The following is an 18,297-nucleotide window of genomic DNA, read 5'->3' as shown; positions in this document are numbered from 1 at the left end:
GTGTGTGTGTGTGTGTGTGTGTGTGTGTGTGTGTGTGTGTGTGAGAAAGTGACTTGTTCACACAAGCAATGAGTAAGCTCCACAGTTGGATGATGGATCGCCACAGATTTGCATTAAATGCTTCTTTATGTGGACATGGCTGGCTGACGGGGGCTATGTTTTATCATCTCCGTTGATTCAAAGTTTCAAGTGAGCACTGAGGATAAGAAATACAATCCATCATCACAGTCATAACTTCATGGCATCATTCAAATAATGAACAGCTCAAATGAGTCAGTTGTTTTAAATCATCGAGGTCATTTGATTCTTTTCAAATCTGAGATGAATTTACACACGGTTGGAACATTTTATTAAACCCGTGACATTTTTACTGTTTAATTGTGGTTGGTTTGGCTTTGTAGGTGAAGACAGTGCCGTTAAAACTCTACCCAAAACTCTCGGAAATATGAGTTGATTCAAGCCATGTGGTGCAGCATGTTAAGAGAACATAGTGTGTTCCAGCGGTAAGACTTCATCCATAACTTAATGTTGTGGTGAATTAAATACTGATGTCACCTCTGGCCGCTGAGCATTAACAAATTTAACCCATGGGAAAAGGCAACTTGGACCAATACTGTTTCTTCATGTGTCCTCAAGGAGAGAGGGAGTTATGGCAAGAAACTCCACTTTTACTGGATTTGATTCACTCCTTTTCCAGTAATTTTGTAACCTGGCAGCAAGCCTGCTTCCCAAAACTGTCCAATAAACTAGTTAAGAGTCTTGTGACTTGGTGTTTACAAGCTGTGGTGCTCTTGTCATCAGAAGAAGGGAGGGAAAACGGAGGTGTGATTGCATCCTCAGGCAGAGATCTGGATACAAGCCTCCTTTCTTTCATATTACGGGTTTATTTCGGTAATCACAGGCCACCATGCTGGCTCGGTGGGTAGTAAGTGCTCATTTGGCAAGTAGCAATCTGGGTTTGATTAAATCAGAGTTACAAAATGCATGCACCACTTGACTGCAGCCTTCTACCTGTAATAAGATTTAAAGGGTAATTGTAGAACTGTGCCTTGCAGACAGTTACGGCCCAGCATGACAGCGTTACAAGACATCCTGTGATCCCGAGGCTCTCAGACCTTTTTAAGGTCACAGCACTGATCTTACATGGGACACACATTTTCCATGCCAACCTAATTATCCACTGCTTGAGGATGTCACACAGCCCTGTATAATCATGCAGTTGAAGGTAGAAAAATCATGTCATCTGCTGTCTGAGTAGACTTTTTCATTACACCTTGGGATATGTGTGTGGGCTCAGGAGATGAATGTTACCATGGCAGACAACCATACAACTATGCATCTATGCAACAGAAGATTTGGATTGAAAATATGATCATTATTTCCCGGTGAGCCCCTGTTTTTGATCTCCATAAGGCTCAAAGAGATTTAAACCCTTTCAACACAAGTAAGAAAAGGAAAGCCAGTCAAATGAATGCCTTTTATGTTGCACTACCTAGTAAATACTAAGTTAACATTTCAATATGAATTGAGCCATTTGAAAAGCGCGACCTGACCTTGAACGTACATTATCCGAGATTGGATACATATTTTGAATATAGTTGAGGATGCTCCTCTTTGCAGTAAGTTTACTCAGCCCAGTCATGAATAAGAATCAGTTAGTTTTTTTAACGGTGGCCCTGTCGCTGCACAGCTACAGCTAAGGCTGGTAACGCTTTCAGTTTGTACGCTGCTACGTACACCGCAGGCGGTTAATATTGGGCTCTGAGTTCATCTGACTGGTGTGAGCGAATGTACCCAAAATCAATATCCAGTCCTGTTGCTTCCATTTTGTTGCCTTGCAGTGTGTTTTTATGGCTGAGTTTTACAACCATACAGTTAATCTGCGCTCAGTAAAACCCTTTGTTGGAGTTCATTCCCTCTGAGGCCCTAACATTCCTGTGGTGTTGGGTCAGTGTGTGTGTGTGTGTGTGTGTGTGTGTGTGTGTGTGTGTGTGTGTGTGTGTGTGTGTGTGTGTGTGTGTATATGTGTGTGTGTGTGTGTCCGTCCAAAAACTGGAAATACAGAATACTTGTGGGGTCCGGACAGTTTTATGGGGCCATAATGCTGGACCCCACAGCTTTATAGGGTTAAGACTTGGTTTTAGGATTAGGGTTACAATTAGGTTATGGTTATGGTGAGTGTAAGTGTTAAGGTTAGGCATGTAGTTGTGATGGTTAGGGGCTAGGGAATGCCGGGTCCCCACAAAGATAATGAGACGCTGTGTGTGTGTGCGCTCGCGCAAGTGTGCGTGCGCGCAAGCAAAGCTACATGTCAAGTGTTAATACACATATTTGCTGTTAAAAGCTTGTCAAATAGGAGTTAAGATGTTCGTACTCTGATGTTTTGTGTACGTACATGAGCATAAGCTTGCACTAATGTGTGTGTACAGGCTGTAATTTCGGTTTCGCTTTAGGCTGAGGGTAGTTATTAGGGTGAATTGAGCCAGGAGTTGGGGAAAAAATCTGCTGTGTGTGTGTGTGTGTGTGTGTGTGTGTGTGTGTGTATGAGTGTTTTTTTTTCGTAAGTAAGAGTGTTAGTATAAGCAAATGTGCGTGCAGCAGCTGGATGCTCAATGAGCGTAGAGAGTGGAAGGTCGGGAGGCACTTAGGAAACCTCCTGAAGTTCATAACCCCTGCAGGGTGCCACAGAATAGGAAGAACTTAATTAGACTGGGTGTGTGTGGATTGCGTGGATGTGTGTGTTCTTATGCAAATAGATGCAACTCCCGCGCGTGCCTTTTGTAAGTTTGAATATGTGTTTTCTGCAGGAAAAAAAAGCAGCGCAGATGAGCTTTCAAGGTGAAAAGGGGTAATGAGCTTGAAAGAGATGAATCCACCCATTTATCTCCACGTCCATTCATCCATCCAGTCCTTTATCCACCCCCTCTTCCCCCCCTCCCTTTCTCTCTTTCTTTCTGTCTCCTTCCCGTCTGTCTGCGCTCTTTAGTTTGCATCCCATCTGCTTGCTCTGTTTCAGAAAGCATCCATTTAAAATCCGGAGAGTCTCAGAGGAGAGTGCATAGCGAGGCTAAATGGGCCAAGAAAAATGCCAAAAACAAGATGCTTAAAAAAGTCATTGTGACTTTTTCCCCACTCTCTCTCTCTCGCGCTCTCTCTCTCTCCCATTCTCTGTCTCTTTTTTGTGTGGCTTACAGTTTAGTTCTTCCTTTTTTCTTTTTTTTTTTTTTTACCACCCTCTGATTATTTCCACGCTGATGAAAAGCAAGGGGAGAGCGCCGGAGATGAAAAGCACCGGCTAGAATCCGTGATGAGGAGACAAAATTGAGGATGATTTAGGCAGGAAATTTCCTCCCTCACTGCGGCATCGAGGGGTTGCATGAGGAAGTGATTGAAATCGTCATGGAAACACCAGTGGTTGGATGCAGGAGGGGCTGTGTAAGACTTTGCTTTTGGGGCAAATTATGTGTGTGTGAAAATTAGGGCTTGAACAGGCTGTGTGTGTGTGTGTGTTGGTGTACTGGTGTAATACTGGCAATCTGTGTGTATGAGTGAATGGAGAGACATTTAGATCATTAATCAATTATACAGTGTGTGTGTGTGTGTATAGATGTGTGGCTGTGTGTGTTTGTAAAGAGAATGTGACTAATTATGCTTGCATGGTTGTGTGTCTGCAGAGCTTTCTGTAGTTATACAGAGGAGATATAAAGAGAAGCTGCATATCAAATGTTTTCATTATGGTGCAACAGTTAGTGCACAAATGTTGGCATACCAACTAACTAAAAGCCCCATTAAATGTAACTTCATTACTTCTTAATTTGAAGAATTTCCTCTTTAAACAGTAAACTAAACTGTAAACTGATATACTGAGATTGGCAGTCTTGCTTGCTAAAATAAGTTATGCTGTTAATTAATTAAATTAATGTGAATTCACTGTGACTGTATGAATTAAAGTCCCAGGTTGTTACGGCTACCGTTGGGAGTTTTAGTGTTTAACTGTGCATCAGATGTTATTACAATGTCATGTTAGCTTTTGCATTCCTTAAACCTCAGTCAAAATGACAGAAGCTGTGTTTTATGTTACATGCTGGTACTTAATGTGTAGTAATTATTAACTTTACAGTGCCACTTGTTTGTTTATGCATGAGTTGATCATTTGAGACATTTCTGTGCACAAACCCACGCGCACAGGTCAAAAACAAGCCATGAGATACAGACTTAAATGATTAATACCACTTTAATTTCTATGTTAACTTCAGAGCTGGAACCAGAAAGCGAATACAAACCATCTCTTTCACAGCAATACACTTAACAGGCGCGGCGCAGTTCAGAACGTGTGCTCCTCAGCTCCATCTACCTGCTGTAAACCATTTTGGGACTTCACAGAAAAAATCCTGGGCAGAGGCATTAATAAAGACTCTATAAAAATAGTTTACTGTTACTGTTGTTTGCTGTTAAAGGTCATTTATGATTTCCGAAACATTTCAAAGTTCTATACAGTGGGATACAGAAAGTTGACTCCTCTGTCTGAGTGGGTGCTCTTTGCGAAGGAGAGATGACTCGTCCTTTTGTATTATGCCTTCAAGTATAAGGTGTTTTGATGTTTGGAGTTTTATTTGTGGGTACATTTTTGTCTTGTCCTTGACCAAAAGCTGCATTTAATGAGAATTCCTACTGTGGAGCTTTTAGAGTCACCGCCTCTGGCTTGTTACTTGACTGTTGAAGCAGCTCTCTGTGTTTTCAGGACGGATTTCACTTTCTGGGAACGATGCATGAAAAGACGAAGGAGAGAAGTAGTGAAGGAGATCAACAAAAGATTTCCGTATTTTCATGCCAGTAGACTATTTTCTCTCCTCTCTCCACCCTTTTCACTCTTTCCACCTTGCCTTCTCACATCCCAAATCTTCTCATTTAGATTATCCCTACCGCAATGAATCTAACTGTAGTAGTAACAGTTTTTACAGGCCCCTCTCTCTCTCACTCTCCCCCCCCCCTAATCTCATCCATGTACATGACACTAATACAGAGACTGATATAAGCTCCCCTGCCTCTCTCTTTGACATTTATCACCGTGCTTCTTAATGCAGGCAGGCTGCTGCTGTTGATGAGAAATAAGGATGACAAGCATGGCCTATTTTCTTGCTAACGATAGTCTCTCTGCTTTTTTTCCACTTTTTTTCCACCCAGAAAATATGTTCACAGAACAGCGTTTACCAAAGCGTCTCGTTGGGCGGTTGACAAGGATTTGACACTGGTGTTGATATGGCACATTTTTGTCAGAGCAAACCCACGATCCATTAGTGTTTCTAGGTTGTAATAAGGGATGTCAGTAAAAGCCTGCAGCAACCTTGTATCTGATAATCGAGGGTTTTCTCCTGCACATAATTGAATTTTTAACATTTTCCAAAGGCATTAGTCATCACATGGTGTCATGATTGACTTCTGTGTTGCACATCACCTGCTCCCATTTGTTTGCATTGGGACTTGGTTACCATGATTAACCCAATGGGCCCATTTCACAGTAACATCTAATTTAATTAAATCAAAGTTAGACTTGTCCTGATGTTATATTAAAAAGAACTGGCCGGTCAAGAAACAGGCCTATCCTAAAAGGAATATTTGGAAAGTTTTGAAAATACGCTGATGAATGAATTGCCAAGATGATAGAGAGTAAATTGAGAAGATCAATATCAATCTTACATTAAATGTGGAGCTGGAGCCGGAGCCAGGAGGCCATTACCTTTTAGTTTTGCAAAAAAAGACTGAAAAGGATAAGGAAAGAGCCAGACAGCCTGGCTCTTTCCAAAGTTCAAAAACACGAGTGCCAACACCTTTTAAAGGTTCTATGATATTTTGAATATCAGTGTAGCAGAAAACAACATTTTTCTATGCAAAGAGATATAATGTGTGTGTTCTCTTTTCTCTGTTTTGGTAGCCAGGCTAGCGGTGTGTACATAGAAGAGCATGTGAGTCCGCCCTTTAAAAACTGTTGGACCTCCCCGGTTTGTTAAGAGACTATGAGAGTGACCTCACTCACAGCATTGTAAAAGTGAGATGGCAGAGTGTATTTTGAAGCGTTTAGCTGAAGGCGACCTGCCAGATTTTCCTCCACCAAAGAAAACACGTTCTGCAGTCAGAAGGGTTTTCGGCGTTTACACGATTGCTAGCAAGCTAATAATTACGTAACATTTATGTCACTTGGCAGATGGAAGGAATTCTGTATATGTTACTAATGTTACTAAATTAATTCTATACATGGTACCCGCGGGCTCTTAAAAGTCTTAAATATAAATATATGAAAAATAAGGACTTAAAAATTTCATTGGAAAGTCTTAAATTTTGTTCACAAAGGTCTTACATTTTAGTCTGGCTATCACATGTAGATGATATACAATAGATTTGACATTGGTCTGGGGTGTCCGCTCTGTATTTTCTCTGCACAAGAGGCGGGACCAGCGGGCATAGTGCAAATGACTCTGGGCGCAATTGGAAAGTCCTTCAACCAATCAGACCAACGAGCCGCGTGACGTAGAAGTGACAGCGTCAACAGGTTTGCTGCGCTTCGGTGACATTCGGTGGCTCTTATGTTGATTGTAAACAGGAAGCTGCTTGGTCGCTTCTCTATCGTTATCGTGTTAAACCCACCAATAGCGTGGCAGGTAGATAAGCAACTTTGTGATTGGTTCCTGCAAAATTGTGAACTGAAGCAGGAGAATTGAAAGGGGCAGGTTTCCAGACCGAGCTGCAGGGCGAAATCAAATCGACAGCAGGGTGGGTGGGGTTTACCTGGTCTACGTACATGTGTTTTGTCCTTTCTTGAGATTAAATAAGTCCTTTATTGTTTCATCACAAAGCATGTATGTATTCAGTACTACAATAACATATTGCATTTAGTACAGGTACTTGGTAAACAGTTATTTGTATAGCCTAAAATCCTTTCCAATATTCCATAATATCCTGCATACTTTAGCCAGTGTTACATTTTATTCTTAATGGTATTAAAAAAAATGTTTTAAAAAGTCTTATACAACCGGTGAAAACCGGGGGATACTGTGTATATATACTGTAAATATCAATGTTCCAACTAAAAAAATAATAGCCAGGATGTACAGTACATTCTCTTGCTTGCCTAGCGTACTGACCTTGTCTCTAGATGTTGTTCACAAAAGGGTAACTGTTCCGTTGTTCTTTGGACTTTGAGATTGGAGGATAATCATGCCGCTCCTGCATGTGACCCATGCTTTATTGAAAAATGAACATGCCGGCTGTAATGGGCTTTTGTGGGAGAATTGTTCTTTAAACCCATTACAGAATGATAGATATTAACAGCACGCTATTAACCGAAGAATGACAGCCACCACAAAAGGCCGTCATTCAGCTGTCTCTAACCCAGTCTGCTGATAAATACAGTAACCACTAAGGTCTAAATACAAATGGCACAATAAATATAAATAACATTTTGGCTCACACGTTGTATGTCCTTGCCAGTCTGTAATATTGGAGAGAAGAAGAACTAGGACAGGCAAAGTTGGATTCCTCACCGTTAATGCCTTCTGTGACTTCAATTGGATGTCACCAGACACTGTCCCCTAATATAGACATCATATACTGGCCCAAGAGCCCCGCCTGTTCTCCCAACACGTCTGTCTCACCCTGGCAAAACCCTCCTGCATCCCCATGTGAGATCAGTGCAAGAGAGTTTTTGAAATCTTAACTCTGCTCTCTACTCCCGTCCCTCTATAAAATCCTCCATCTAGTTTTCTCTCCTTGCACTTCCTCTCTTCTTTCATCTCCTCTCTTCTTTTTCCTCCTACACCATCAGAATGGACAAATTGTATGAATCCCATGCTTCCAACCCTGGCTCGCTTATATTGACATCCCCCCCACTGGTTTTGTTAACATTACTCTTACTCGCCAGCACCATGCAGATTATTGTTTGATGTGATTTCATTGAAAGAAAAAAAAAGAAAAGCCATCCCCTCACTGCTTCTGGTCAGGCACGTAAGCCCACACAGTGCTCATTTCAGCCAAGCTCAGATTGTTTGATTGGCATTCGCTGCTGTGTTTGCCAGAAGTGCTGGCAGAACCTGGCAGTTATTTTCATAAAAACAGGAAGGGTTCAAATTTCCCTGCTGTTCTGCGTTCCGCTGCTCTTGTTGCACCCCAAAGAAAAATCAGCGTGCAACTTACAGGAAGGAAAAAAAAAACATTAGCTGGCCTAGTGCAGCTCCAGGCTCAACATTTCTCCGTGCCTTGTTTGACACTTTCTTTTCTCCTTTTTTAAGCCCAGTGTGAATCCACTTGTACAAATCCTACACTATCTCAGCCAGACCTCTTTTCTCTCTCATATTCCTGCAGAGAATCCTCTTAGAAATGTCCTGGCATGTGTTTTGCTCCACAGTGTGAACCTTTTACCTTTGCGCGCTGCTGATCAGTGAGATCTGGACTCGGTCCTGGGTTGACAGCAGGCCATCACTCTGCCCTGTGGTTTGACTAGCTGACCGATAAGAGATGCATGGGGAGGAAGCAGTGGAAGCAGAGGATGTGAGGATCAGAGTGAAGAAGGGGGGGGGGGGGGGGGGGGGGGGGGCTGACAGACAGGTATAATTAGGAGGCTGGGGAAGAATCAGGGGGGAAAATTGGGAAGGCTCGCTGGATGCCGAACATTGTGGCACTTTCCATGAGCGACTGTGTGCACTTTTCTACTGAACCTCTTCAAATAACCCCTCTGCCTGTTTGTCCTGTGTGTCTGTCTCATTCTGTCTGTGTGTCTTTGCCGGGCTGATACCTCTAACCCCTGGCAAAGGCAGCACAAGGCACAAAACAAACTCATCTCTCATTGTTTCAATCTTGGACTGAAACAAGAGTGGAGAGGCAAACTTGGCTCACACCAACATGAAGTATAGAACAAAGGACTGTTACAGTAGTAAAGGCTTTTCCCCAGCTGGCAAAGGGGGGCGGGGCGACAAAAACTCAAGTGGCAGCAGCTGGACAGACATGTGTTTTAGAGCAAATTGTCTGCAAAATGCAGCGCAACAAGCCTCTGGGAGAGAGTGAATGAGTCCCATTCAGCCTGATCCCAGCAATGACTGACTGCACCCTTACCAAGGGATTACACTGAGAAGAACATTACTACACACTTGTAAGAGGATTGTTACACACGTAGAGGCTGACACTACTACTATCATTACAGCACACAAAAACAATACAAGAAGAGCTGTGAATACCTTCTTCAAAACTGAGCAAGACTTCCTTAAAAAACAGCCATCAATTCCTGCCCTTTTTTTTTCTTTTCCTCTACCCATTTTTCCACCCTCCTTCCAACCCCTTCATCCCCTCTGCAGAAGCCCTGGAGGACCCGTCAAGTGCCGGCGTTGTGGCAGTTGCCGTGATCTGTTCACTCCTGGCCCTGCTATTGGTTGTCGCGCTCGTTGCCGTTCTTCTGACCCGGAGTCGCCGGCAGCAGAGGCGGGGCTTCCCCAGCAGCGGGGACTCCATAGCAGCCGGCAGCAGTGGCAGCAATGGCGGAGACTTTGGCAACAAAACCTGCCTGCTTTTCACTGGGACTGGCACCAATGGCAGTAAGAACGGGACGGGCGCAAACAACAATGGGCCCGTGCCCATCTACACGTACCGCGAGGGCTGCGACGCCACGGGGACTCTAACGGAGAAGGCCGGTAACTACCACCATCATCATCTCCACCATGCCTCGATGGGCAACCCGCCCTCCGCCCATGACATTCTCCTTAGTGGAGAGATAGACGAAGCTGAGAGGAGGAAGTTTGACCTGGATGATAGCATGGAGGAAGAGTACGACAGGTTTGAAAGCATCGGGGGAGGCGGGAACATGCTCCCTCCAGCCTATCATGTCCATCAAGGCCGTGGCGGGGAAGAAGAAATGGACGTGTACCTCGACGACGACATGGAGTCTCAGAGAGACGGCTCTGTCATTTCCCGGACTGCCATTTATGTCTGAGGACAGAAGAGAGGGCTGGAAATAGTGAAAGGAGATGCGGATGGAAGAAGAGGGGAGTTGGAGCCAGCCGTCTTCTCCACCAATTAAATCAACAACGCTTCTATCGGCTAAACACTTTCCTGCTTCACATTCAACCTGATTAAAGAGATGGCATCAATTACATCCTCTCTACTTGGCACCGGCTGTATAATATTGTACAAGAGGATTAGAAGAATAGGGATAAAACGAAAACAAAGTCAAGTTGCAGCTGAAGAAGGAAAATGTGTCATGGCAGTAGTGGACTGTGGCTGAATCTGTGACTGTGTGTAATCAAGGTGAGGGATTAAGTTCGGTGTCAGCCAAATAGAACAAGACGAAAAAGAAGAAGAAATGACTGCAGAACGCCAACAAAAACCACATCAACTCTGATGCGACGCTGCTTGATGCTACGTTCTTGTTTCTTCAGCTTTGCTAGTGTGTGATTGTGTTGCGTGACTCCATTTTTTTTGTTTCATACCTTAGCAGAACCATTCAAAAATCGCCTTCCTGTTTCAGAATGAATTGGTGGGAGAAAAAAAACGTCATCGACATCTTGAACTCCACATCAAACTGTCCAAACGGCTTCTGTGGATAGTGCCACTGTGCTGCCTACTCGTCTGATAGGTCTAAGACTTCACCTCAAGCTGTTTTAAAACTTGAAAAGCCTAACTTGTCGTCTTGGCAACAATGATGGAGTTTCTGTTCGTCCCAGTGAGAACTTTATTTTTCGGGCATATGTACAGTGACTCTGGGTTCCTGCCCCACCCTGTGACACCACCTGGATTCCTGATGGGTGCCGCTGGAGCGAGGGCCTCTAAACTGAGAAACATAAAAGACTCAACAGTGTGTGTTAATGTGTGGCTGGCTGTGGTGTTAATGATGTGCATCATTTATATATTGGGTGCCATGTCACTGTAGCACAGTTGTTGTTGTTGATGTTGTTGTTCTTGTTATAGATGCTGTTGTTGTTATTGTTGTTTTTGGATGTTGTGTAATGGTGTTGATCTCGCTAAGGAAAAGACACACCGGGAGCCTTGGGGGTTTCGCGCAGTATCACGTTGGGTCGGTAATGACTCATTTAATGGGTAAAAACTCTACCAATTCTATTTTTCCCCCATTTTTAAATCTCTTCTCATTTCCTCTTTCTTTACTCCTCTGCCTTTCATTTTCTTCTTTCTGTTCTACATGCATCCTGCAACATTTGTGTGTTTTGCGGACGCTCTGTCCCACACACACTACATCTCTCTCTCATTCTGCTCTTTCTTTATATACAGTACATAATGGGCGGCTTACACGAGTCACTGTGTGCAGGGAGAAGGGGATAACTTGTATTAAAATTCCTATCTGGGTCGCATTCAGCGAGGCAAAATATTCACCGGCTGTGTTGGGGGCTGCTGTATTTCATGTATTCATTTTCCATGTCCTGCAGAATGTTCTTAGGCTATGTACCAGATTATTCCATGTTCTGTATTCTGATTGGATGGAAAGACACATTTAAAGAGTGGAAGGGAAAAAGGCTAAATCAAATCCCAAACACCCAGGCCTTTGTTTCTCATCCACTGACAAAACAGTTTCTCTTAAATTCTGTGACAACATCTGCTGACAAGGTGGGCTTGTTTGTCTCTGATGAGATCTCCCACTGAACATTAAGATAGTTGACTGCAAAACTTAATGGGAAAGTTGCAATTTTTTAAATTGTGATTATTTGGCGACTGTATGATAGGTAATAATTATTGGTACTTCTTTGAATAGATATTATTTGAGACACATTTGCAGCTCTTATGTTTCTGGAACACAGTTGCCTTATTGAGTCCCAGCTTTTCTCTACTCATTGTTTGTTTTTTTCTTCTTCAGGGCACAAAATTGGCAAATCTCTCAATTAACTGTTGGATTATATCGCGTGTCTATTTGACACAGGGAGGCTCTGGGAAGGGGAAGTCTATACATCACAGGCAAATTTCCTTGGAGATGTAGAACCTGTTAAGTTAGATAAAAAAAAAAGAGATGTGACCAAGGCCACAGTTAAAATGAAATGAAAGAAGAGCAAACTAGGCTGGTGTTGCATGCTTCAGCAGCTGGACTGAGACACACTCTGCTTCACAAGATCGCTATGCTATGACACATCCCAACTACACACTTACTTACTGTAGACATTGAGTGTTTAATCGAGACACTTTTGTGGCTGGAGTCACTTTGCAGTAGAGGGTACTGTGAGTAAAATCGCCAATAAAACAGTGTGGTATATATTTTCAGTTTTGCATAATGTTAGTTCAAGTAGTATTTTTGAGAAAGGATCTGAAAAGGGAATCTTCTAGTGGGTAAACAGGCCTGTTTACCGAAAATGGTCTCATGCTCAAATTATAAGTCTCGTCCCATTTCATTCACTTATGCCTCATTAAAATGTAACACTATATTGTGATAATAATTAATATGTCATTACTCAAAATGAATTCAGTGGGTTCAAGTTCTGAACACAGACTTGTCCATGACTGAAAGCTGAGATATTTCAAATCTGAAATTCAAAACCTCAGTTGATCTATCTCGTTGTGTTAAGGAAGTGGGTTTCAGTCCTGAGCAGGTCCCTTGTTGTTGATTGTTGTTGAACATTATGCACTGTGCAATCTGCTATTCTGTAAATGAGACAGCTATATCTGCGTAGTAACAGTACATTTCAGTGGAGACATTTCATAACGGTTCACAGTGTTTGGACAGGTTGCTAATTAATCTCAAAGTAACTGACAAACAGCCATACTGTTACATCTGTTGCCCCACGTGTCACATGTTGTACTGTAGGACTTGTTTATTGTATCACTGCAGTACAGTTTGATAAAGTAAAGTATTGAAGTGTGTTTTCAACTCTGCACGGTGCATGCATGCTCCAAGATCCAGACGTTTACAGGACAACAAAACACTTACAACGTTTTCTTATTCAGATAAAATGTATGGTGTAATATTCAGGTTACAATTTGAGCCTACAATTTAAAGATAACTTATTTTCTTGAAAGTGGTGCCCAAATTGAAGAAATATTCTTTCCTTATTGGAGTTTTAAATGTTATTGATTTTCACCCTAAAAAACTGTATTGGAGTCATCTCTCTCTCTAGCACATTTACCCTCTATTTGGCCATTAAATTCCTCAGTACATCTTTTCTCCAAGGGTTTCTTGCAGCGGCATAATTCTGAACAGTCAACCGTGATCGCAACTTTGGCGCCTAATTAGTCCCAGAAAATCTTGTAGCGTGCATGTACCCATAGTGAGGAAACTCATCATCAGTCATAACTTTTGTTTTTGCACAACCCATTTTCAATAAAAAAAGAAACAATTCTCTGTGGAAACAGCTGGTAATTAATTAAGCCGAGCCTAGCTATCGGTCTATAAATAATAAGACTGGCTTTTTCTTTCCTCAGCACATTTCACAGCACGACGCAGTAATAGTGCACCTGCTCTGGATATTTAGCCTCCCCAACAGATCTTCTACAGGACATGTTTCAAGTTTTGCTAACTCATGGAGAAGTGCAGTCCCTTTTGTCACAACAACCTCTCTCAAGTTCAAACACTTCCACACACCTGGAAGCTAGCCATTGCATCACAGTGTTGCCTGCGATGCAGCATAACTGAAGGCACCATTCACACCTGGTATGTGGTCTGTGTTATCTGAATCTGCATACGTTATGTGGACAAGGACATCTGCATTTAGTTCTGGTAGTTCTACTTTGTAATCAATGTGCAAATTAGTTAAAGGTGATCTATTATATTGCATTTTCAGGTTCATACTTTTTTTTTGTGTTTGTAGTAGAACAGCTTAAATATTCAAAAAACTTTATTTCTCTCAAACGGCCCATGACGGCTGCACCTGTATTCAGCCTCTGTCTTAAGACGCTCTGTTGGAGCGCCTGTCTCTTTAGGCCCCCTTCCGTCTGCTCTGATTGGTCAGCAGTCTGTGTCTTGCTCCTGTTGTTGTTGACTCCATACAATCAGTGTCCAACTTCCACGGAGCATACAGGAGGACTTTGTACAGTGTAAAACACAAATAAAGGCTTATAAACCAAATATGACACAACCGGACACATTTGAGCAGCAGTTTGACTCAAATTTTGGGAGACATTAACAACATTGGCAGCCAAGATTACAGGTTTCACTGGCGTTGGCACACAGCTAGTATAGTTAGCAGTCAAAAATATATATAGTCTACCGTAAAAAATCAGAGATAAAGGCTTCTGTACCAAATACTACCCAACCAGACGCGTTTTAAAAGAAATTGGGTCGGAATTAACAATATTGTAGCTACTTTAAGTCCGTTAGTAGTGCACAGTAATAGAATATAGCAGCACTTTCTACCGTCAAACCAAATACTACTAATAACCGGACATGCTAAAACATTCATTCGAGCTGAGAAATTAACAACATTGGCCAAGATTACATCTTTCACTGCTTCTAGCAGGGGCAAGGATCAGAACTTTAATGACAATGTGATCCAGATACATTGCCTTGCAAAATTGTTACCTCCCCCCCTTCATTAAAAAACATCCACTTCTTCAAAAGTGAAATATTTTGTGATCTGGGGAAATGTGCTGTCAGACAAGACATTTGTGAGTAGAATAAGCAAAAATGACTTAATGAGATAAAAATCTGGTGACTTTTAAACATAGCTGACCTACACATTTGTAAGGACATTATATAAACAGGAAAGATAAAGCTTCTTGGATCTTTTTTATTCACTACATTTAGGGAAAAGGAGTTAAAAAGTGATTACAGAGAATGTTCTGAAAACCTTTCTTAAAAAAAAAAGTATTCTTCTTTTTCTTTTATGTTGAGGAACTTTGCAAGAAAGTTCAAATGCAACCTTGAATCACATCTAATGGACTAATTTGATTGGGGCACAACAAGATTATGTATCTTCGATGACACTAAATAAGATTTGATCATCCTTAAATGACACTTTCTTGAATTTCCCTTTCTGTAGTGAGTAAAACGGACTGTGGAAAATGGGGTCATGCTAGTTACAAGCGTCCCCGTCAGTTCTCTAGCCTGAAGCCCCGCCTCCCATGGTGTATGCTCTGGGAGGTTGCTGTCCTGAACGCAACCCCTGTAAAGTCTTGTCCTTGCTGACGCGTGTGTGGCGCCCGTGCAAAGCAGAAGATGCTGTAACACGTCACTTGGCTCTGTCACGGAGAAAGAGACTGGAACGGCGGGAGGGAAACATGGAGGAGGAGGGTGGTAGATTGGTACTCCATCTGGGGAATACCAAATAGGCCGGGAGAAAAAAGGGAGACTTTTTCTTCTCAGATCAGAGAAATCCAGAGTTAAAAAAGACGAGAGGCAGCACAGAAACTGAAACGTCAGCCCCTGCTGGGAGGATAAGAAGACATCGCCTGGGTTTTTTGTGTACCACCTGAGACCAAGAACATTTGAAACACTGTCAATGATTCACCATCCGGCCTGGAGGTAGAGATGGACAGATTTGTAACTTGTGAGGCCCAATTGGTGGGCTGCCGCATAAAGATGACAAAACGTATGTGGAGGTAATAACAAATTGCCAAGGTGGGATTTACAGCTCTTGGAATGAAAGCTGGAGGTGGGAACAAATCCTCAGAGGAGCATTTTTAAGTGCTAAGCCACCCCTCCGCTTGGCGATTGGCTGCTTCTATCAAATGACAACTGGCAGTCCATATCAACCCGGCCAATTAATAAAGAAAATGGCTGTCCTGTTTAGCTTTCCTCAGCGCAGTCCATCTGCAACAGATCTTTTTAATTGTAAAGAAATGTTCTGCAGCGCTCCAGGGACCCCTGTGCAGGGGAGGAATTGTATATATCCATCTTTTTCATATTCCTTCTCTCTTTGCTCCAGCTTTAGCATCCAGTACAAGCTGTTCTCTCCATGTTTAATTCAGCAATAGGCATGAAAGTGTTCCGCATTATCTCTCTGCTTCACTCTGAAGGAGGAGGAAGACGGCAAGATAGAAAGAGAACGCGAAAGAAGAGGATAGAGGGGAACGGAGTAAAGAGAGAGAAGGAACAGAGAGGAAGAAGAAGAGGCCTATTAGTTATTGAGCTCGGCTTTTGTTGTTAATCCAGTTAAAGCCAAGGCTCTGCCAGGCCAGCTGAGACTCCGGCAGATGTGGATGAAGTTTCCTCCTCCCAACACTGGTTAGAAGAGGTCTCATTGTACTCTGTAACCAATTTACTTATGGCAGCGCTGTCCTGCTTTCCTGCCTCTCAGGATACCTTCTTCTTCTCTCACTGTGCAGCTCTTGCAGTGTTTTGTGCTATATTTCGGGATGTAAATTGTTGTGGATTTTTTTGGGGGGTTTTCTTGTTATTTTAGATTTTGGGTATGCATGTTGAAATGGGTGTCTATTATTTAATGCTATTCATTTTGTTACCCTTTTCCCCGATCTGTGCAGTTATAGCTGTATCCTTGTATTGCAGTGGTTCATAGCATTTGAATGGATTGGAAACAGGCTGTTATTTAACACAAATTATCACATAAAAGGGGATAATCCTGGCAAAAATTCAGGAATGAATAAATCCTGGAATAATAATGATCCTGGAATAGTTTACGTTTATGCTTGGTTTCTTTTCTATCTTTTTTTGGAAGTAAGTTTGGTCAAGTTTGTACTTCTACTGCTTGGTTGTTTTCAACCATGTAACCTAGAATTTTCTATTTCCTTAAAGTATCTATTTACTCTTCTAAACCATGGATTTTAGGTCACATGTGTTTCCAAATCAGCTGAGCCATTCTACAATGATTCCAAGTTCATCCTGACAATTGCATAAATACTCTTTGGGATACAAGTACCTGTGGTTGGGATTTACTGGGACTTACCCATCCTGATGTCCCCCATTGGTTTAAAGTCTCAAGTTTAACAAGTTTGTTTTCTTGGCTCAAGCGGGGACCAAATTTGGTCGAAAGGGTGAAGCTGGTGAGAAGCGAGGGGTGGATCTGATTGAGAACCCGAGGACACCGTGGTGGTGGCAACTTGTCAATCATATGGTACCCACGCCCTTGAACATACCCTACTTTATTGTCTATTTTACTCTAAATGGGACCAAAAGATGACTTTAGCTAGCGATTAAGACCCCACAGTCATTAGGAATATGTTGATTGAGGCTTTAAATCAAGCGAGAAGACAAGTCATTTTCTAATTGACTTAGACTATAAAACAGTCAGACTTCTTTCTGGAGCCAGAGGAGCCGCCCCCTGCTGGCCATCAAGAAGGATAGAATGCAGAATGAATATATATTATATATATTAGACATACAGTATATATATTTTTTAAGATTATTTTTTGTGCATTTTAGGCCTTTATTTCTACAGGAGGGATGAAGATATGAAAGGGGAGAGACAGAGGGTGAACGACATGGAGCAAAGGGCCGCAGGTTCGACTCCGACCTGCAGCCACTGCGTCACGGAGTAAACCTCTACATATGTGCACGTGCTCTGCCAACTGAGCCAACCCGGCCACAGAATGCAGGTTTAAGGCACTTCTGCAATGGCTCTGTGGTAGCCGCTTGCTCCTCACACATACTTCACATACTCCTTCACATAGAAGTCTATTAACAGAAAGATATTAATTATAGCCATTAGTGTCACACACTTCTGTACGTCTGTCCGGTTCCCTTTGTGCCTGTCTGTCTTTTACTCTTTCAGCTTTCACTGTTAAAGAACCTTGATTGGTGGGTTTTATTTTATTTTTTGTCCTTGTCACCGCCTTCTTTGATTTTCAGACCCCTGTGTTCATTCAGCTCTTCAGTGTGAGTGGTACTCAGCAGTCCTCCCTCTTTTCAGGGTATATAGTCGTCTTCTGTTCAGTTATTCCACACCAGATTGAAAAAACGAAGTCTGGAGCTTTCTTTAGTGGTCTGGGTCTACAGAGTCCTTTATATCTTCTGTTTCCGACCCCCAAAATCCAGAATTCCAGATAGCTGAGCCATTAACGTGAATCATAATTAATGTGGCCCTGTATCAGCTGATATAATGCTGTCAGCGAGCGGCGCTGTACTTGGTGACCTTAACGTTGATGTTCAGACAAAAAGACTTGGGTAGTCCTGTTTTGTTCATTTCTCCAATGAAGCCATTTTTATCGTATCTCTTTGATGAGAGACATTCAGGCTTTTATTTCCTCCTCCTGCCTCAATGACCCCAACTCTCTTGTATTCCTGACTGAATCAAAAGTCTCTTTGACTTCCAACTTGCACAGGAAACAGTTTTGATTTAAAGTGGTGTACTACAAGAAAGAACTGCATCACCCCGGTTCTGGCAGTACTTTACCCGTACTGGAAGTAATGAGTGTAACTTTAGACCT

At 42.4% G+C, this 18,297-nt stretch overlaps 1 protein-coding gene across 2 annotated transcripts in view; it reads left to right on the top strand.

Moving 5' to 3' along the window:
• The window catches only part of LOC117956670 (nectin-2-like), a 273,954-nt gene that overhangs the window by 153,642 nt on the left and 102,015 nt on the right, over window positions 1–18,297 (top strand). Inside the window, exon 7 of one of the 2 annotated variants that reach the window (XM_034891866.1) lies at window positions 9,342–10,515. The exons of the other annotated variant lie outside the window; for it this stretch is intronic. Coding sequence (XP_034747757.1) covers window positions 9,342–9,973 — 632 coding nt within the window. The 3' untranslated portion in view covers window positions 9,974–10,515. Of the gene's footprint in view, window positions 1–9,341; window positions 10,516–18,297 lie in introns of those variants that run through there. 2 annotated transcript variants of the gene reach the window in all.

Source organism: Etheostoma cragini, chromosome 14 (genome assembly GCF_013103735.1).
Source record: "Etheostoma cragini isolate CJK2018 chromosome 14, CSU_Ecrag_1.0, whole genome shotgun sequence".
NCBI lineage: Eukaryota > Metazoa > Chordata > Actinopteri > Perciformes > Percidae > Etheostoma > Etheostoma cragini.
This window is presented reverse-complemented; position numbering and strand designations above follow the sequence as displayed.